Raw genomic sequence first — 22,486 nt, 5'->3', positions numbered from 1 at the left:
AGTGTAATTGTGACGAGCCTGATTCGCCTTATTTATCAAATGCTACAGACCAGCAAAAGTAGAATTTTGTGACGTAACATACGATCCACGGGTCTCAGTCTGACACTGATCGATGCTTACGTCACTACAGATGTTCCAAATGACTACTTTTGCTATTTATCAACTACCAGGTACGCTTGCCACTATTCCGGCCCAGCGTACCTGGTTTTCAATCCGCCGCCCTGGAGGCGGCGGATGCCATAGGAATCAATGGGAGTCTGAAAGCTGCGAAAGCTCATGTTCGCTGCTGCCCGATATCCCATTGATTACTATGGGAGAATAAAAGTAGAGTTTACACCTAACACCCTGTCATAAACCCCGAGTCTAAACACCCCTAATCTGCCACCCCGCCACCGCCGCCACCTACAATATACTTATTAACCCCTAATCTGCCACCCCCTACACCGCCGCCACCTACATAAAGTTATTAACACCTATCCTGCCGCTCCCTACACCGCCGCCACCTACATTATGTTATTAACCCCTAATCTGCTGCCCCTGACACCGCCGCCACCTACATTATACTTATTAACCCCTAATCTGCCACCCCCTATACTGCCGCCACCTACATAAAGTTAGTAACCCCTATCCTGCTGCTCCCAGAGCCCACCGCAACTAAATAAATGTATTAACCCCTAAACCGCCAGCCCCCCACATCGCCATAAACTAAATTAACCTATTAATCCCTAAACCTAACAACCCGCTAACTTTATATTAAATATTAACTCATTCCTATCTTATAATAAATTTAAACTTATCTTTAGATTTAAATTAAACTATATTAAACTAATAATTAACCTACCCTAACTGTTACAATAAAGTTAATTAATCTGCCGCCACCGCCGCCACCTAAATTATACTTATTAACCCCTAATCTGCCGCCCCCTACACCGCCGCCACCTACATAAAATTATTAATCCCTATCCTGCCGCTCCCTACATCACCGCCACCTACATTATGTTATTAACTCCTAATCTGCCGCCACCTACATTATACTTATTAACCCCTAATCTGCCACCCCCTATACTGCCGTCACCTACATAAAGTTATTAACCCCTATCCTGCCGATCCCGGAGCCCACCGCAAATAAATAAATGTATTAACCCCTAAACCGCGAGCCCCCCACATCGCCATAAACTAAATTAACCTATTAATCCCTAAACCTAACAACCCGCTAAGTTTATATTAAATATTAACTCATTCCTATCTTATAATAAATTTTAACTTATCTTTAGATTTAAATTAAACTATATTAAACTAATAATTAACCTACCCTAAATGTTATAATAAAATTACATTAAACTATATTAAATTAATAATTAACCTACCCTAACTATTATAAAAAAAATAAAATTACATTAAACTATATTAAATTAATAATTAACCTACCCTGTTATAATAAAATGACATTAAACTATATTAAATTAATAATTAACCTACCCTAACTATTATAATAAAATTACATTAAACTATGTTAAATTAATAATTAATCTAACCTAATTTGTATACTAAAATTACATAAAATTACAAATTAAAATAACTATATTATATATTTAAACACCTAACCCTACTCAAATAATTTAATTCTACACTAAAAAATTACAAAGTTACAAAAAACACTAAGTTACAAAAAATAAAAAATAAATGATCAAAGCTTTAAACAAATTACACCTAATCTAAGGGCCCTATGAAAATAAAAAGCCCCCCAAAAATAAAAAAAACCCTAGCCTACAATAAACTACAAATAGCCCTTAAAAAGGCCTTTTGCGGGGCATTGCCCCCAAGTAATCAGCTCTTTTACCTGTAAAAAAAATACAAATACCCCCCAACAGTAAAACCCACCACCCACACAACCAACCCTACTCTAAAACCCTAAAAAGGGCATTTGGATAGGGATTGCCCTTAAAAGGGCATTTAGCTCTTTTGCAGGCCCAAGTCCTAATCTAAAACTAAAACCCACCCAATAAACCATTAAAAAATCCTAACACTAACCCCAGAAGATTTACTTACAGTTTTGAAGATCCGACATCAGGTCCGCGGCAGCGATGTTAGGCAATGTCAGGCGAGCGTATTGGTGCCGGCAAATGCAGCACATTTGACGGCTTGATAAATAGGCCCCAATCTGTGAAATGTTGAAAAAAGAGGCAAAGCTGCAGAGTCTCCTAAGGCTTTTGTGACAGTCTGAGCTCTGATACTCAAATATTAAAGTTTAAGAATAAAAATGCTAACTGCTGAGTGGGATTTGATACGCAAACAATATGCTAGCACTCCTTTGTAGAATGAGAATAGCAATGACACAAATATAAATGGTGACCATGAGACCAATTATGAGAATAAGAAATAAAATTGACATATACAAATAACATTTAGTGAAACAGGAAATAGTGAAGATGTTTTTACATCCCAGTTCAATCCGATGTAACTGCAAGTCATTTCCCTGAAGTTTTTCAATTCAGTGAAACAATCTTCATCAACCTTTTAACAAAAAAAGCAGAGTGCAACTCTGATTCAAGAGTATTATATTCGCACATAAAAAGCACAATGAAAATGCAACTACTTAAAATGCATATAAAATTAAATTGATACAACATCTCCAGACGGAGGAAATGGCGTACAGGCGATTGAGGATTTGAACACAAACAGGGCATCTAGAAGATAAGTGCGATTAACATCTGAAGGACGTGGGAGGAATTACTTATTAGACATTGTATAAATGTGTATTTCTTAATACAGTTCAAGTAAGTGCTTTTTAACCCCTTAATGACCACAATGTACCCTGTATGTCACTGGTCGTTAAGGTTTTTTTCAGGACATAATAACACAAGTCTAGCAAGAACACGCTATTAATGCCCTCCCTCCAGCAGGCTTTGTGGAATAGAGCAGTCTCAACGCTGGTGGCAAGACCGCGCTATAAAACAATCAAGTCCCAAAAAAAGGCCAGCGACATACAGGGTACGTAAGGGGTTAATTTCTCATTTTATGTGTGAATAAAATATTATTGAATCAGAGTTGCACTCTGCTTTTTTGTTCAGTGTAGCATTAAGGTGCTCTATCCTTTGTGCTATTTGGACACTTAGGGCCAGATTACAAGAGGAGCGTTATTTAAAGCTCCCGCTCGAGCATTAACTGCGCTAGAAGTTATTTTTTTGCGTGCATCGGGTTGTGCTCATATTAAAAGCACATAAAAGAGGTTAAGATCTGTGCATATCCTAAAAGGGCTAATTCATTAAAAATAGTTTGCATAAAAAAATTGTTTAAAAATTGCTGGCAAGTATTTTAAAATAATTTTCAAAAATAAGCTAAATTAATTACATAGCTAAGCTGCCTGGAGAAGCCAACTCCACCCCCTTATCAGTGTTTAGACACAGGCATTGGCCTCTAGTTATCAAGCCGTCAACCGCAAATACGCTGGAATTCTGCAGCGTATTTGTGGTGAGGCTGATTCGCCTTAGTTATCAAGCCCTACAGCCCAGCAAAAGTAGAATCTAGTGACGTAACCTACAATCCGCCGGACTCAGTCCGACACAGATCAATGCTTACGTCACTACAGATGTTCCGAACGCAAGTTCTGCACAATCTGACTACTTTTGGTAGTTATCAAACTACTACCAGGTACGCTCGTCACTATTCCGGGCCAGCGTACCTGGATTTCAATCCGCCGCCCTGGAGGCGGCGGATCCCATAGGAATCAATGGGAGTCTGACAGCAGCGAGAGCTCATGTTCGCTGCTGCCCGATATCCCATTGATTTCTATGGGAGATGTCTGCACCTAACACCCTAACATGTACCCTGAGTATAAACACCCCTAATCTGCCCCCCCTACACCGCCGCCACCTACTTTATACATATTAACCCCTAAACTGCCGCTCCCGGACCCCGCCGCAACTAAATAAACTTATTAACCCCTAAACCGCCGCTCCCGGACCCCGCCGCAACTAAATAAACTTACTAACCCCTAAACCACCGCTCCCGGACCCCACCGCAACTAAATAAACTTACTAACCCCTAAACCGCCGCTCCCGGACCCCGCCACAACTATAATAAATATATTAACCCCTAAACCGCCGCTCCCGGACCCCGCCGCCACCTACATAATACCTATTAACCCCTGATCTGCCGCCCCCTATACTGCCGCCACCTATATTAAATTTATTAACCCCTATCCTGCCCCCCTATACCACCGCCACTATATTAAACTTATTAACCCCTAAACCTAAGTCTAACCCGCACACCCCCTAACTTAAATATTATTTAAATAAATCTAAATAAAACTTACTATTATTAACTAAATTATTCCTATTTAAAAATAAATACTTACCTGTAAATTAAACCCTAAGACAGCTACAATATAACTAATAGTTACATTGTAGCTATTTTAGGGTTTATATTTATTTTACAGGCAACTTTGTATTTATTTTAACTAGGTACAATAGTTATTAAATAGTTATTAACTATTTAATAACTACCTAGCTAAAATACTTACAAGATTAACTGTAAAATAAATCCTAACCTAAGTTACAATTAAACCTAAGACTACACTATCATTAAAATAATTACATAAATTAACTACAATTACCTAAAATTAAATTCAATTAAATAAACTAAACTATAGTAAAAAAAACCAAAAACACTAAATTACAGAAAAAAAAATACAAGACGTTTAAACTAATTACACCTACTCTAAGCCCCCTAATAAAATAATAAAGCCCCCCAAAATAAAAAAAATGCCCTACCCTATTCTAAATTACAAAGTAATCAGCTCTTTTACCAGCCCTTAAAAGGGCTTTTTGCGGGGCATTGCCCTAAAGAAATCAGCTCTTTTTCTAAAGAAAGATACAAAGACCCACTTACATTACAAACACCCACCCCCCAAACCCACAAAATAAAAAAAAACTATCTAAAAAAAAACTATTCTACCCATTGCCCTGAAAAGGGCATTTGTATGGGCATTGCCTTTAAAAGGGCATTCAGCTTTTTTCCTGCCTTAAAAGGGCATTCAGCTCTTTTAAGAACTGTCCAACCCCTAATCTAAAAAAACACCCAAAAAAACCTTTAAAAAACCTAACACTAACCCCTCTTTAGGTACTCACAGTTGCTGAAGTCCCGCTTGAACGATCTTCATCCCGGTGGCTCCATCTTCATCCAGATGGCTCCATCTTCATCCATCGCGGGACCGGCATCTTCTTCATCCCTGCGGAGGCAGAAAGGTCGATGCGTGGAAGCGGAGGTCCAGACGAAGGTCCAAGGTGGAGGTCCATCGATCCAATGTGGAGGTCCTCTTCATGCTATCTGCCGCTGCACACTGAGGATTGAAATGCAAGGTACCCCTTTTATACTGGTGGTACCATTGCATTCCTATTGGCTGAAAAATTTGAATTATCCAATAGGAATTAGGGCTGCTAAAATCCTATTGGCTGTTCAAATCAGCCCATAGGATTTAAGCAGCTCTCATTCTATTGGCTGATTTGAATGTAGCTATAGGGCACAACATATATGTCACTTAACACTAGGGCTGCAACTAACAATTATTTTCATAATTGATTAATCGCCTGATTATTTTTTCGAATAATCGACTAATAAAATAAAATCCTTAAACTGAGTGTTACAAACATAAACTTCAGACTAAGGCGCCGATTTATCAAGCTCCGGATGGAGCTTGATGCCCCTGTTTCTGCGCCAGCTTTCAGGCTCGCAGGAAACAGAAGTTATGAAGCAGCGGTCTAAAGACTGCTGCTCCATAACTTGTCCACCTGCTCTGAGGCTGCGGACAGAAATCTACCCGATTCAATACGATCGGGGTGATTGACACCCCTGCTAGCGGCCGATTGGCCACGAATCTGCAGGGGGCGGCATTGCACCAGCAGTTCACAAGAACTGCTGGGGCAATGATAAATGCTGACAGCGTATGCTGTCAGCATTTATCGATGTGCAGCGGACATGATCCGCTATATCGTATCATGTCCGCTTGCACTATGATAAATATACCCCTAAAACTTTACACTTTTTTTAAGCAGCAGAACAAATTTTTATAATTAAGCAAAACAAAACCATGAACTGTTAGAAAAGAGTTAGAACTAGAGGTAGACTATCACTATTTATAACATTCTGTTATTCACTATTTCAGAAACTTTGTATTGAAATGCAAAAAATGTCAACATGACCATATGTTCCTGGCTGAGGCTAGCTCTTCTTTCGCAAGCTATTTTGCCTGCAGCAGAGAAGAGGCGCTCAGATGGTGTTGAGGTGCTTGAGATGCAGAAGTAGGGTTTTGCCAATTTCACCACAGTGGGATTTTTATCTTTGTTAACTCTCCACCAATACAAGGGGCCTCTTAACAAAGTAAGCCTGGACTACATTTTAACATAAAAATATCTTGAATATCTATATGCAATTGTAAATAATGAGCTATAAGGTTAGGGAAAAATATCTAATCCGCACTTAAAATAACAGATATATACGTATAGAGGTTGAATTTTGTACATATTACAATTAATTAAAAATATAAAAAAACAAAAAATCAAAAGCGCTAAGGACAATGGGGCATATGTATCAAGCTCCGAATGGAGCTTGATGCCCCGTGTTTTTGGTGAGCCTGCAGGCTCGCCAGAAACAGTAGTTATAAAGCAGCGGTCACAAAGACCACTGCTCCATAACCTGTCCGCCTGCTCTGAGCAGGCGGACAGACATCGTCGGAAATCAACCCGATTGAGTATGATCGGCTTGATTGACACCCCCCTGCTGGCGGCCTATTGGCCGCGAGTTTGCAGGGGGCGGCGTTGCACCAGCAGCTCTTGTGAGCTGCTGGTGCAATGCTGAATACGGCGAGCAATACGGCGAGCAAAAAAAGTATTGCTCGCCGTATTCAGCGAGGTCTGGCGGACCTGATCCGCAGTGTCGGATCAGGTCCGTCAGCCCTTGATAAATAGGGGCCTATATATCAATAACAGGACAAAGCCTTACACATTTATCTATACAGTACATGTAATCAGCAATAGTAAGTGATCCACTAATAATTGTGTAAACAGATAATAGTGCACATCAATTCAAATAACAAATCCTATCAATCTAGGGCTAGGTGTAAATAACAAGCTTGGCACTATATCAAGCAAAGAATAGCCCCAAATCACCTGATTTTAAATAAACAGGAGTAGTTGTAAACGTATACTGTCCTGAAAAAGTGAAAAGTAAATGTCTGTAGACGTCCTTTATGCAAAGAGCATAACCATAAAACACAATACCAGGAGCTCAGTGGAGTGAAGCAGCTGGTGCAGTGAACAGACCAACTAATTGCAAACAAACTAATCGATTATGAGATTCGTGGACAACTATTTTCATAATTGATTTTTATTGATTATATTGGTTAGTTGTTGCAGGCCCTCTTAACACATTAAGCTGTAGATATATGACACAAAGTATATATCACATAACACACATTTAGCTGTAGCTATAGGGCACAAAGATAATGTCACATAACACACATTTAGCTGTAGATATAGGGCACAAAGATAATGTCATATAACACACATTTAGCTGTAGCTATAGAGCAGAAAGTATACGTCACATAATACACAGCTATATAGGGCACACAGTATATGTCAGATAAAAGGGCAGGCAAGGATAGAGGCGCCAATGGTGCAGATCAATGATGGTACAGATAGCAATAATAGCCAAATATACACAGAGTACTCACATTTGTTGAAGGCACTCACTTGTACCTATAGAGACAGGCTGGATTTTAACAGCAATCCAGCTGGCTGATCCAGGGTGTAATGGCTGATTCGTGGGTATCAGAGTATCAAGTACCATACATAACACTGAGAGTGTATTTATATAAAAATGGATTCATTTAAAACATATAAAAAGGTTTACCACTCATCACAGTGTTAAAAAAGTAAATGATACATAAGGAATACATGCGACGCGTTTCTCAGTTAAACTGTTTCCTCAGGCATCTTTTTTTTATTTATTTTTTTATTTATATAAAAATGGATTTATTTAAAACATATAAAAAGGTTTACCACTCATCACAGTGTTAAAAAAGTAAATGATACATAAGGAATACATGCGACGCGTTTCTCAGTTAAACTGTTTCCTCAGGCATGTTTCTAAACAAATCTTTGACTCCTTATATAGGGCTATGCTACTAAAGGAACACCCACAACCCACCCCCAACAATTTGCACCACAAAAAACAATCAAAATCCCTCATTTACAATGGGTCCGCCCCATGGTGATATAATTATATAAATACTCAGTAGGGGATATAATTACCTATAGAATATGTAGATAACCTTACTACTTCTTATATTGTATGTATATATATTGGTATTTCACAGTGACATAGTGCTTTTATGGTGAACATTTGGTAATTTCAAATGTTTGTGAATTCTGTGTTCTAATTGGATATCCCAGCCATCAATCATAGTGTATTGAAGCAACCTATGCTGATGGCTTGGGATTAGTCCATTTAGCCGTCAATCTAAAAATCCAGCCTGTCTCTATAGGTACAAGTGAGTGCCTTCAACAAATGTGTGTATATTTGGCTATTATTGCTATCTGTACCATCATTGATCTGCACCATTGGCGCCTCTATCCTTGCCTGCCCTTTTTAGATTTCCTCCAGTTGGATGCTGATAGAGAGCTGCTTTCTTGTTCAGCCAGCTGGATTGCTGTTAAAATCCAGCCTGTGTCGAATGGCACAACTGAGTGCCTCCATTTATTGTGAGTACCCTGTGTTCGCATACTATTGGTATACTAAAAAAATCTCTATTGATCTGCACCATTGGCGCCTCTTTCTTGTTGCTTTTTCTTAACAGATCTTTTTATATGTCAGATAACATACATTTAGCTGTAGCTATAGGGCACAAAGTATATGTCACATACACATCTATAGGGCACAAATTATATGTCACATAACACACATTTAGCTGTAGCTATAGGATTATCTCTTGAAGATATTAATGATGATCATCCAAGGCCACAATAAACAATTGAATTATTATGAGTCACTCAAATACTGATATATTCAGAATCAGAATATATCAGTATGTGAGTGACTCATAAGAATTTCTGATTATCAGATTAGGCATTACGGAGCCAGCAATAATTTTCTTAACCAAACAGACACAACCTCACCCTGCTGCTCTGTAGAGTCTCTCTGTAGACTTCACTCCACTTATTCTTAATAAGTTATAACTTATTTCCCTAACTATAAAAGGGTTAAACACATAGTTAAAAGTCTGCTCTAAAATCACAATACACTTTCACTCCTAAACTGTATATGATGAAATTGATAGGTAGGTACACACATATGTTACCACTGGTTGAGTGCGTATATGTTTAGCTCCTGTCAGCTCCATTAGTGCATTGTTTCTCTTGGACGGACATTAGGGGGCATATTTATGAAGCTCCATATGGAGCTTGATGCCCCGTGTTTAAAGGACCGCTGCTCCATAACCTGTCCGTCTGCTCTGAGGCGGCGGACAGAAATCAACCCGATCGAATACAGCCAATAGAATGCGAGCTCAATCCTATTGGCTGATTGGATCAGCCAATAGGATTGAACTTCAATCCTATTGGCTGATTGCATCAGCCAATAGGATGTTTTCTACCTTAATTCCGATTGGCTGATAGAATTCTATCAGCCAATCGGAATCTAAGGGACTCCATCTTGGATGACGTCACTTAAAGGTACCTTCATTCAGCTTTAGTCGTCGGATGAAGAGGATGCTCCGCGTCGGATGTCTTGAAGATGGACCCGCTCCGCCCCGGATGGATGAAGATAGAAGATGCCGTCTGGATGAAGACTTCTGCCCGTCTGGAGGACCACTTTGCCCAGCTTGGATGAAGACTTCTCCCGGCTTCGTTGAGGACTTCGGCCCAGCTTGTATGAAGACTTCTCCCGGTAAGTCGATCTTCAGGGGGTTAGTGTTAGGTTTTTTAAGGGTGTATTGGGTGGGTTTTATTTTTAGGTTAGGGACTTTGGGCTGCAATAGAGCTAACTGCCCTTTTAAGGACAATACACATCCAAATGCCCTTTTCAGGGCAAAGGGGAGCTTAGGTTTTTTTAGATAGTATTTTATTTGGGGGGTTGGTTGTGTGGGTGGTGGGTTTTATTGTTGGGGGTTGTTTGTATTTTTTTTTTACAGGTAAAAGAGCTGATTACTTTGGGGCAATGCCCCGCAAAAGGCCCCTTTAAGGGCTATTGGTAGTTTAGTTTAGGCTAGGTTTTTTTTATTGGGGGTGGGGGTTATTTTAATAGGGCTATTAGATTAGGTGTAATAATATTTAAATATCTGTAATTTGTTTATTATTTTCTGTAATTTAGTGGGGGGGTTTTGTACTTTAGCTAATTTAATTTTAATTAGGTAATTGTATTTAATTTAGTTAATTTATTTAATTATTGTGTACCTAGTTAAAATAAATACAAACTTGCCTGTAAAATAAAAATAAACCGTAAGCTAGCTACAATGTAACTATTAGTTATATTGTAGCTAGCTTATGGTTTATTTTACAGTTAAGTATTTAGTTTTAAATAGGAATAATTTAGTTAATGATAGTGATAGGAATTTTATTTAGATTTATTGTAATTATATTTAAGTTAGTGGGTGTTAGGGTTAGGGTTAGGGGTTAATAACTTTAATATAGTGGTGGCGACGTTGGGGCAGCAGATTAGGGGTTAATAAATAGTATGTAGGTGTCGGCGATGTTGGGGGCAGTAGATTAGGGGTTAATAAATAGTATGTAGGTGTCAGCGACGTTGGGGACAGCAGATTAGGGGTTAATAGATGTAGGTAGGTGGCGGCGGTGTCCAGAGTGGCAGATTAGGGGTTAAAAATTATAATGTAGGTGTCGGCGATGTCAGGGGTGGCAGATTAGGGGTTAATAAATATAATGTAGGTGTCGGCGATGTTGGGGGCAGCAGATTGGGGGTTCATAAATATAATGTAGGTGGCGGCGGTGTCCGGAGTGGCAGATTAGGGGTTAAAATTTTTATTATAGGGTTTGCGATGTGGGAGGGCCTTGGTTTAGGGGTTAATAGGTAGTTTATGGGTGTTATTGTACTTTTTAGCACTTTAGTTATGAGTTTTATGTTACGGAGTTGTACCATAAAACTCATAACTACTGACTTTTAAATGCGTTAGGACTCTTGACAGGGTAGGGTGTACCGCTCACTTTTTGGCCTCCCAGGACAGACTCGTAATACCAGCGCTATGGAAGTCCCATAGAAAAAAGACTTTATGTAAGTCGTTTTGCGGTAAGGCCAAAGAAGTGTGCCGTGACCCTAAACCTTCAAGACTCGTAATACCAGCGGGTGTAAAAAAGCAGCTTTAGGACCTCAACGCTGCTTTTTTACCCTAACGCACAACTTGTAATCTAGCCGAATGTTTTTTCCTAAACCAATTAGGTCTGTGCATAGGGTGTAAGACTTAAGCAGGCATTGGTAGTATACTTGACCTACAAATGTTTTATTTATTAACTTTCGGCTAGATTACGAGTTTTGCGTTATGAGTGAAAAAGCTTCATAACGCTGCTTTTTCACTACCGCTGTTATTACGAGTTTTGCAGGTATATCTGTACGGCACACTTTTTTGGCCGTAACGCAACGTAACTAAAGCAGCTTTCAAAAAGTCCTTTTTCAATGGGACTTCCATAGCGCCGGTATTATGAGTTTGCCTGTCCGGCCAAAAAGTGAACAGTACAGCCCATAACTACAAGATCCGTTCCGTAAACTGAAAGTCAGTAGTTATGGCTTTTATGTTACAAAGTCGTAACATAAAACTCATAACTAAAGTGCTAAAAAGTGCACCAACACCCATAAACTACCTATTAACCCCTAAACCGAGGCCCTCCCGCATCGCAAATACTATATTAAACCTATTAACCCCTAATATTCGGCTCCCGACATCGCCGCCACTATAATAAACATATTAACCCCTAAACCGCTGTACTCCCGCATTGAAAAAACATCGCCGCAACCTAAATTATTGTTCTTAACCCCTAATCTGCTGCCCCCAAAATCGCCTACTAGTCTACCTAGTTAAAATAAATACAAACTTGCCTGTGAAATAAAAATAAAACCTAAGATAGCTACAATGTAACTATTAGTTAACTTGTAGCTAGCTTAGGGTTTATTTTATAGGTAAGTATTTAGTTTTAAATAGGAATTATTTAGTTAATGGTAGTAATTTTTATTTATATTTATTTTAATTATATTAAAGTAAGTGGGCTACACTTAGGGTTAGGTTTAGGGGTTAATAACTTTAGTATAGTGGGGACAGCAGATTAGGGGTTAACAAGTGTTGGTAGGTAGCGACGACATTGGGGGCGGCAGATTAGGGGTTAATAAGTGTAGGTAGTTGGTGGCGATGTCGGAGGTGGCAGATTAGGGGTTAATAAGTATAATGTAGGTGTTGTGATGTCTGAGGCGGCAGATTAGGGGTGTTTAGACTCGGGGTTTATGTTAGGGTGTTAGGTGTAAACATAACTTTTCTTCCCCATAAGAATCAATGGGCTGCGTTACGGAGCTTTACGCTGCTTTATTGCAGGTGTTAGGCTTTTTTTTAGCCGGCTATCCCCATTGATGTCTATGGGGAAATCATGCACGAGCACGTAAAACCAGCTCAAAGCAGCGCTGATATTTGGGTGCGTTATAGAGCTCAATGGAGCTCAACGCTGACATATTGCCTGCTAACACCGGGTTTTTGAAAACCTGTAATAGCAGCGCTATAGGGAGGTGAGCGGTGGAAATAACTTGCAAGTTAGTAGTGAGCCTCTCATAACGCAAAACTCGTAATCTAGCTGTTTATTATGAATCAACAATTCCTGGTTCTGTATTGGGGTTGATTGGCTAAAATGCAAGTCGGTCAAAAGAACTGAACTAAGGGGGGCAGTCTGTAGAGGCATATATACAAGGTAATCACACAGATAAAAGTCTTTTAATATAACTGTGCTGCTTATGTAAAACTGGAAAATGGGTAATAAAGGAACTATCTTTTTAAACAATAACAATTCTGGAATTGACTGTCCCTTTAAATGTTCCTTTAATACTGTCTGCTATCCCATTATCCTACATAACTCAATGCCTCTGAATTCTAAATGTGTGGAATATGATCTGTTGAATGTAATTAACTACAATTAACATATATTATTGTTCTGAGGAGATTTGAATAGTGAATGTGGACCAGTTATGCATATGATAAAAACATGCTATAAAAATAATTTGATTTAGCTCTGGATCCTGTATATTAAGGGGAGAGGTAGAATTAACATCTTAGTCAACTCAAATCAATAAATACCATCTGTATTTGCAACTTGCTAATTTCTGGTTTGTTTATGCAAATCATCGGTGTAACCTTTTGGGGCCCAGGGGGAAAGGTAGTTGTTGGGACCGCAGTTCTTGGCATACTGTCTGGATACACCCATCTCGTTACCTGTGAACATACAAGTTCACTGGATTCAGTCACACCCTGTTAGTAACAATAGCTATAAAATTTGTATCCTAGTTGTACATTGCACAGGTACTTCATATATATACAAGGTGTGATGATTTTGGCAGGGCAGTGTTTTTTTTGGCTTAGAACCTGTGGACCTAATAGTTTGCTGTTATACCTATGATGTGTGTTATTTTATCTTTGATGCCATCTTTGCAAGACAACATGTTGGCATATGTAGCAGAAGTGTCAGGGACATATATAATGGTATTACAATTGTCTGAGACATAAATGTAGAAATTGACATCTCAACATATCCCAGAGACTATCTGCAAACATTAGGCTGGGGTTGAGTCAGGGAGATCAGGGGTTGAGTTGCAGCAACCTTGATAGGGAGTGGAGTCTGTGGATGGAGTGGACCATTTACCTGATCTCTTTATGTATCCCTGTGAGAAATGAGTATTGTTGTGGGAAGACAGCAGATTTTTAGTGCACAGAAACTTAATATACCCATGGCCATCTCTTTTTTTTTTTTTTAAATAATAGAATTTAGTTTCAGAACTTTCAGTAACAAGAGTCTTGACACTTACAGTTGCTTGTAGGATATCACTTTAATTTTGTTGATGTGAGTCGCTAGACTCACTGGCAATGGAGTGCTGCATTACTGTCACAGACCATGGTTCTCTCTGCAGCTTGCTGAAGCCGGAGCAAGTGGTTATTTGAATTTTCCGCTCACCTCACCAAGAGGAAATTGTGAGCCGTGCGGCGCCGGCGTGTGCCAAGCACGTCAAGTGTTGTCCCTATACAGCCGTCTGTGGAGGAGTAACACTGGACACTGGGCCGGCTTCCTTCCGAAAGAGGTCCTCTGACCTTGAAATGCTCTCTTGTCTGAGATGCAGATGATAAGATCAGGCACAGCATCCATTCTCTCCTCCTGCTCACAGTCTGGGTCACGTAGTTGGACACAGGGGCATCAGTGTTGTGTGGCCATCAGTCATGAGTCACCAGACAGTGTGCGGCCACTGGCCAGAATAATATAGCAAATTGCTTGGCAATTATTGTATGTTGCATAAAATATAATACATATACATAAACAATGTTTATTAAATATATACTCATCATTACAATAATTATAATTCTCACAACAAAATTTGTTGAAGTTGAACAAATACTTAAGAAAATAATGCTGTTGTGGTGGGCAGGGCTAAACTACCACGCGGCCTACCGGGCACATGCCGGTATGCCCGACGTTCAGTCCGGGCTTGAGCCACATTAAGCTTACCAAAAAAACAAGCTTAATGTCACTCATTTGCCTTGTGGGAAACTAAAATCCATAAAACTTCTAGGATAGGATTGGATAGTGAAAAACAGAGGTTGTGCCAATTTTCAAAGAAATTGATTCATGTTTAAGCACATTTTGGTACATTAAGCTCTATTTAAGTTAAGCCCATATACTGTACATGAAATGTTTTAAGATTGTAAAAAAAAAAGGTAAATGTGAATATCTTTCGGTATGTTTTACCAATTGTCTTGAAATTTTCAGAATATTTTTGAATATATAACTTATTGCATTGTGTGACATTTGGGGGAAATTAGTTAAAATCTAAGTTCTTTTTTCTACGTTAAGCCACATTAAGCTCCCCATAAAACAAGCTTCAAGGGACACTGAACCCAAATTGTTTCTTTCGTGATTTAGATAGAGCATGCAATTTTAAGCAACTTTCTAATTTACTCCTATTATCAAATTTTCCTCGTTCTCTTGCTATCTTTATTTGAAAAATAAGGCATTTAAGCTAAGGAGCCAGCCAATTTTTGGTACAGTACACTGGACAGCACTTGTTTCTTGGTGGGTGAACTTATACACCAATCAGCAAGAACAACCCAAGTTGCTCACCAAAAATGGGCCGGCTTCTAAACTTACATTCTTGCTTTTCAAATAAATATACCAAGAGAATGAAGATAATTTGATAATAGGAGTAAATTAGAAAATTGCTTAAAATTACATGCTATATCTGAATCATGAAAGAAATAATTTGGGTTCAGTGTCCCTTTAATCTCACTCATTTGCCTTGTGGGAAAACAAAATCTATGAAACTTCTAGGATAGTCTTGGATAGTAAAAAACAGAGGTTGCGCTTACAAACGCTAGGATTGACTATTGAAACAAAAAAAGGGGACTTTAATTCATGAAGTATAAGATACTTCATATAGAAAGCTCCTTTATTTGTTTCAATCGATCGCCGTTCTTAGCTGCTACAGCAGCCCACGACTAAAAAAGTTTTTTGCTCAGAGGTGATGTTTTCACCTCTTAGCCAATAGCCGTGCGGTAAATCCCGCTCCCATGGGCGCCAAACCGGATTTACCACTTGGCTATTGGCTTAGAGGTGAAAACGTCACCTCTTAGCCAAAAATATTTTTAACCTTGGGCCGCCGTAGCAGCTAAGAACGCTGATCGATTGAAACCAATAAAAGAGGTTTCTACATGAAGTATCTTATACTTCATGAATGAAAGTCCCCTTTTTTGTTTCAATAGTCAATCCTAGCGTTTTTAAAACGCTAGGATTGACTTTCACTTTAAGCTCTTTTTACGTTAAGTTGTTGACATGAAATTTTTTAAGATTGTAAAAAAATAGTTAAATGTGAATATCCTTTGTTATGTTTCGCCAATTGTCTTGAAATTTTCAGAATATGTTTGAATAGATAGATTATTGCATTGTGGGAAGTTTGGAAGAAATGAATTAACATCTACGTTATATTTTTCTACTTTAAGCCACATTAAGCTCCTGAAAAAACATATTTGCCTTGCATGAAACAAAAATCCATGAAACTTCTAGGATAGGCTTCGATAGTGAAAAACTATTGATTGATGTTCAAGCACATTTTGGTACATTAAGCCCTTTTTACATTAAGCTGCTCACATTAAGGTGCCGATTTATAAAAGTGCGAGCGGACATGATACAATGTAGTGTATCATGTCTGCCAGATACGCTGTTGGCATTTATCATTGCACAAGCAGTTCTTGTGAACTGCTTATGCAATGCTGCCCCCTGCAGATTCACGGCCAATCAGCTGCTAGCAGGGGGTGTCAATCAGCCCGATCATATAGGATGGGGCGGATTGATATCCACAGCCTCAGAGCAGGCGGACAAGTTAAGTCTTAAGACCGCTGCTTCATAACTACTGAAGGCTCGTGCGGAAACAGGGGCATCAAGCTCCATTCGGAGCTTGATAATTCGGCCCCTAAATGTTTTAGGATTGTAAAAAAATAGTTAAATGTGAATATCTTTTGGTATGTTTTACCAAAAGTCCTGAAATTTTCAGAATATGTTTGAATAGATAGTTTATTGTATTGTGGGAGGTTTGGGGAAAATCGGTTAACATCTAAGTTCTTTGTTCTACGTTAAGCCACATTAAGCTCCCCAAAAAACAAGCTTAATGTCACTTATTTGCCTTGTGGGACACCAAAATCCATGAAACTTCTAGGATAGGCTTGGATAGTGGAAATCTTGGGTTGTGCAAAATTATGCAGCAATTGATTAACATCTGGGCACTTTTTTACTCATTAAGCTACATTAAGCCATTTTCACAATAAATGTTTTAGGATGTCCCCACTCAAGGCCTTTTAACCCACTTTCTGATATAATAAAATAAAGTAACATAAAATAACATAACATAAATAAAATAATAAGGTAACATAAAACTAAAATAAACTAAAGTAACATACTTTCATGGACACAAAAAGTTTTCAATCAATTTGAATCAAGGTATATGGGTTCCACATCTGCAGACATTGGCCCCCCTCCTCATCCGGCATCTATTAAAGACCAGCTCCGCTAAGTGCACCAGAGTCTTGGATATCAGTGTTACTACCTGTAGTGTCTCTCTTCCATATAAGTTTTCATTTATCATAAACTCACTGTTTCTAAATGTGTATAATGCTCTATTTCTCAATGACCCATGGAGATGGATAAGGTAAATTTCCCATTTCCTAATAACCTTTCTAACTTGCATCTCTAAGTCTCCCTTAACATCAGCCTGCTCTATAAACAATTAGGAGTGAATTGCAGTCAGAGGCGTAACTAGAAACCACAGGGCCCAGGTGCAAGAATCTATGAAGGGGCCCCCCCACCGCCCCTCCCCCCTCCAAAAACCACAGGGCCCAGGTGCAAGAATCTATGAAGGGGCCCCCCCACCGCCCCTCCCCCCTCCAAAAAAAAGGTGAATTTAATGCATATATATTTTTTTTTTACATTTAACACAGAAAAAAATGTGAATAAGATTACATGTCTGCAAAAGGAGGTACCCTGTGCCCACAGTCTGTGAGATGGTCTGACCCCCTATTACTGTATATATATAGTGACACTGTTTAACCCACCAGTACTGTAAGTAGTGAGTCAGTGACACAGTCTGTAATCTGCCGGTGAGATGGCTGGCCTGACCCTACCCGCCCAGTACTTTATAAAGTGACCACAGTAGTCTGTAACATAGTGAGTCAGTGACACAGTCTGTAATCTGCCGGTGAGATGGCTGGCCTGACCCTACCCGCCCAGTACTTTATAAAGTGACCACAGTAGTCTGTAACATAGTTCAGCCCCCGATACTGTATATAGTGGTACTGTATAGTGACACTGTTTACCCCCCCCCGCCCCCCCATGCTGTAGTAACAAGGTCTGCAATTTGCTGGTTCCACAAACATACACAAACACGCATACTACATGCATAAATACACACATAGTCACATAAACACCAATGGGTAAAACAGAAACACTAACCCCTGTAGTCATGTCACACTCTCATGATATCAGTGCAGGCAGTGGAAGGTTAACGTTTTTTATTAAAAAAAATATTAAAAAAATATTTTTTTTTTATTTATTTTTTTAAGCTGGGCCCCCACCCTCAGGGGCCCAGTCGCAACTGCGACCTCTGCACCCCCTGTAGTTTCGCCCCTGATTGCAGTCAATAAGTCTTTAAAGGTTGGTGCTCTATTGCTAACCCAGTATATTAATATTAGCTTTCCAGCCAAAAGTTTAGTCACCATTATCAACTCTGTTCTCTTAGGAACTATGTTATCTTGCTCTAGAAAGAGAATAGAGCGAGGGGTCAATGTCCCCCTACCTTTAACAAATTTTGTAATCCAGTAAGTAACTTTTCTGTAGAAATACTATAATTTGGGTTAATCCCACATTAGGTGAATCAAATGAGGTTGCAGACATAAACATTTAGGACAAGAGTCTGTCACTCTGTCAGTATATTTATAAGAATCTTAGCAGTACTCTCCAAATAATATGTGAGTATATGGCAGGGTTATAACTTAATATATTTAACAATCTTTCTTTAAACTAAACTCACAATCAAATATGCATATACTTAAGGCAATAAAATTAATATAAATTCCTGAATTCTTTATTATTAGTTAATATCTATGAACAAATAGAAATATATTTGTAGGAACCAGAATATGAGTCAATATTATATGCGTTTAAAAAATATTAAAATATGCTATGCAGAGGTCATACACGTTTACCTTATTCACAATAGCCTTTCATTCAGAGTTGCATTTAAAATATCACAATGAGACTTAAGATAGCAGCTACAAACTTTCAGCAATACAATTTACAGTGCAAATGTAAACAATAGTACAATATACACTTCTATTAAAACATCAGAAATTGTATATATTATTTGTGCCAATAGTCAAACTTTGAGTTATAACTCTATATTTGCACAGATAAAACAATTTAGCATCAAGGATTTGTTTAACAATACACAGGCTATGAAATATTAGTTAAAATACAAACTGCTCTTTATAAATCTCTCAATTATACTTTAAACTGTAGTGACTATGCATATATTTTTGTTTTAAAATATTACCTGTAATATTTAAGCTTATATATATATATATATATATATATATATATATATATATATATATATATATATATATATATATATATATATATACTTTACCAGATGATATTCAGCTTCAAGACTTGTCCCACCTCATATAAAAATAAGTGTAATTGAAATTGATAAGAAAAAGTATGGCCCACTTTTCTTATAGTTTGACTGTCTCCCACGCAATAGTTTTCAGTCAGTTTACAAAATCAACAGTCCACCTTTCTCCTATCCTGCCTACAACTTATATTGTTTAATCATCAATGAGAAATATGGGCGGCCCTTCGGAACCTTGTCCCTTCTGATTGGTTCACCTTGTGAATGTATGTTGTCAAGGAGATGCATCCTTGCAACAACCAATCATCTCTTGGCTGTAATACCTGCATCGCAACACCGCATTCTGTCCATCGGGGGGCCACATGACAAACAAACAGATTCATTTAACCATTTCTAAACATTTTACAATATTTTTCATATAATGATTATATTAAACAACACTATAACATTTCATTAACTACTTACAATCCGAATTCCAGGCAGGATAGCACCATGTGAATTTTCTGATTATTTTAATATGAAACATCATGTGTCTTTAACATTATATTCTATTTAAGTAATTATACTGCTAATTATTCCAGATTAATAGCATTTAAAATTCTGATATTGCATTTATGCAAATACAGCATGTTTCACATTTCTAACAAATTCTGAATATATAAATTGATGTCTATGACCAGTGGTTGCCTGCAATAAAATAGAAATAATTGTTAGAAATGATTTAAGCATTCATATGTCTATTTGCAATATTGTCAATGTATTTATTATTCAATACAGAAATTATTTATTTAATATAAAATGTTGTCTGAATATATGTATATGTATATATATATATATACACACATGTATTAATTTCTATGCTGTCTTTTAACAATGGGTTTATTGTAATTGCCATTTAATCTATTACAAAATATTAATCCATCTCCCATATATATATATATATATATATATATATATATATATATATATATATTAATTTCTATGTAGTGTTCAAAATTATATAAAATCCAGCAGATCATAGACTGTTATATAGTCATTTAAACTTTCAGGCTGTATAAAGGGAAAAAAATATATTTTTTATTTAAGTAGTATATCATAACATATGTATTTCCTGGCCAAGTTTTCATTGCCCCACTTACATAGCATGGGGTCAATTTGCATGTGAAATGTAAATGGTTACTTTTTCACAAAACATATCACCTAGACCAGACCTCTAGGCAACGTTGTAAGGAGTAGGAAGTCTATCGCACATTTCCAGGTAGTAAAACATAAGGTCTCTTGAAATTGCTGTTAAAGTTAAATAAACCAAATGTTTTATTGTCCTCACTTGGGTGTTTGCATACTAAATGGGGGGGAGAACTGAAATTGAGTGAAGTCAATTTTTCTGAATGAATGAATCATTTGCTACTGACTAGCCAAATATATGATTAATATATATATATATATATATATATATATATATATATATATATATATATATATATATTAATCTTTACTTATACCTTGACAACTCCCTTAAGCTATAGTGTTTTTTTATAGCTTTGTTGTATTGAAACATTAGCCCTCCACATCTTTCTTCTTGACAAAGTACCAGTAGTGTAAATTGTATTTCACCTAGAAGATAAAATATCTATGTACCCAGTTAATCCGTCTAAGGTTGAGTATTATTGAGTATTATTTTTTTTTTTTGTTCAACCTTTGCAGTTAAAGCTTGCATTAGATGCACTGATGGAAACTCAAGCTGCATTCAAGGATGTTGGAGACAGCATTTTCAGGGTAGAACAACTTCTCAAAGACCTAAAGAAGCTGGAAGAAAAGGCACAGGTATAGTTAACTATTGTTGTGGTTGATCTAGATTGTTATTTCTATACCTTAAAATACATTGTTTTTTCTGTGCATTACTTTTTACTGTATTACCATTTGCAGATATGTTTACAGCTTGTTTGGTATTTGTTCATTTAAAATGTCACCATATCCAGTATACATTGCCCCAACTGTCCTGCGTATTGCTTGATTGTCACTGTTTAGAAGCTCTGCCCTTACCACAGCTTCTCCTTCAAGGCAAATGTCCCAACTTCCAGAGTGAAACCAGTGACTACCTCGACTCAGCCCCTGGGTCGCCCAACTCTGCCAACAACACACGTGATCCTGCCCCTCCAGTTGAGGCCACACCCACAAAACTTTAGTGGTCTCCTCCCATACATATCCCTTATATCTATGTCAGAGAAAGCCCCGGGAAATGTTGAGAGGTTCACTTTACATATTGTGCAGTTACAGCTTTATCATGCTTTGTCTACTGACAACCTCTTGTCCTATAAGATACAATTTAAAAGTTTTACAGTAATTGATTGTTTGTTCTCCTCTGCTCAAAAAAAAAGTGATGTGGCCCATCAAGGTGATTATACTCTATCTTGTTTCCCTCTAGTTACCTGTTTGTAGTAATATGTAGGAAATCAAACCTACATTGTTTAGATACAATTACAATGTTCAGGTAAACAAAACTGAAAAGGATACCCCTCTAAGCATTAAAGGTCATTTTATATTTGTAATAATAAACTGGGAGCTTCTAAGTAAGTTATTAAAAGGTTATATACAGGATTTTTAGATCAGTATCTGTGCATATTCTTCTTTATAGTAGTGTCTATTACATGCAGTTATATGAAAATTGGTGTATACTGTCTCTTTAATGTAGCCATCATTATTTGCAATTATTTATTAGAGATGTGTAGGAGAAAAAAAATAGTTTTGTCCTAATTTTCTTATCATTAAATGTAAAAACTTTGGTTATCGTTCATAGTCGCGTTAGTTTTTGACGAATTTCGTTTGAAATTTTCATTTAGAACTTTATTTAAATATATTAATTTTACAATCATATTGCAACTATGTTACAACTTATTGTTATCTTGGATTTTTGTTTATTTAAAATTGCAGCACAAATAATATAATATATATAATATATATTTGTTTTACTAGCCAAGCACATGAGTTTGGTCATTTGATATATAATTAATACCACTAGTGCTGGTGATTTATATACTCAACTTAATACCAGTATATTTATTTT

At 37.5% G+C, this 22,486-nt stretch overlaps 1 protein-coding gene across 1 annotated transcript in view; it reads left to right on the top strand.

Moving 5' to 3' along the window:
• MCF2L2 (MCF.2 cell line derived transforming sequence-like 2) overlaps positions 1-22,486 on the top strand; it is a 1,253,992-nt gene that overhangs the window by 297,100 nt on the left and 934,406 nt on the right. Inside the window, 1 exon segment of the mRNA XM_053711855.1 lies at positions 21,127-21,246. Coding sequence (XP_053567830.1) covers positions 21,127-21,246 — 120 coding nt within the window.

The sequence above is a fragment of the Bombina bombina genome, chromosome 4 (genome assembly GCF_027579735.1).
Source record: "Bombina bombina isolate aBomBom1 chromosome 4, aBomBom1.pri, whole genome shotgun sequence".
Lineage (NCBI taxonomy): Eukaryota > Metazoa > Chordata > Amphibia > Anura > Bombinatoridae > Bombina > Bombina bombina.
The sequence above is the reverse complement of the archived record's forward strand: the minus strand, read 5'-3'. Positions and strand labels throughout refer to the sequence as shown.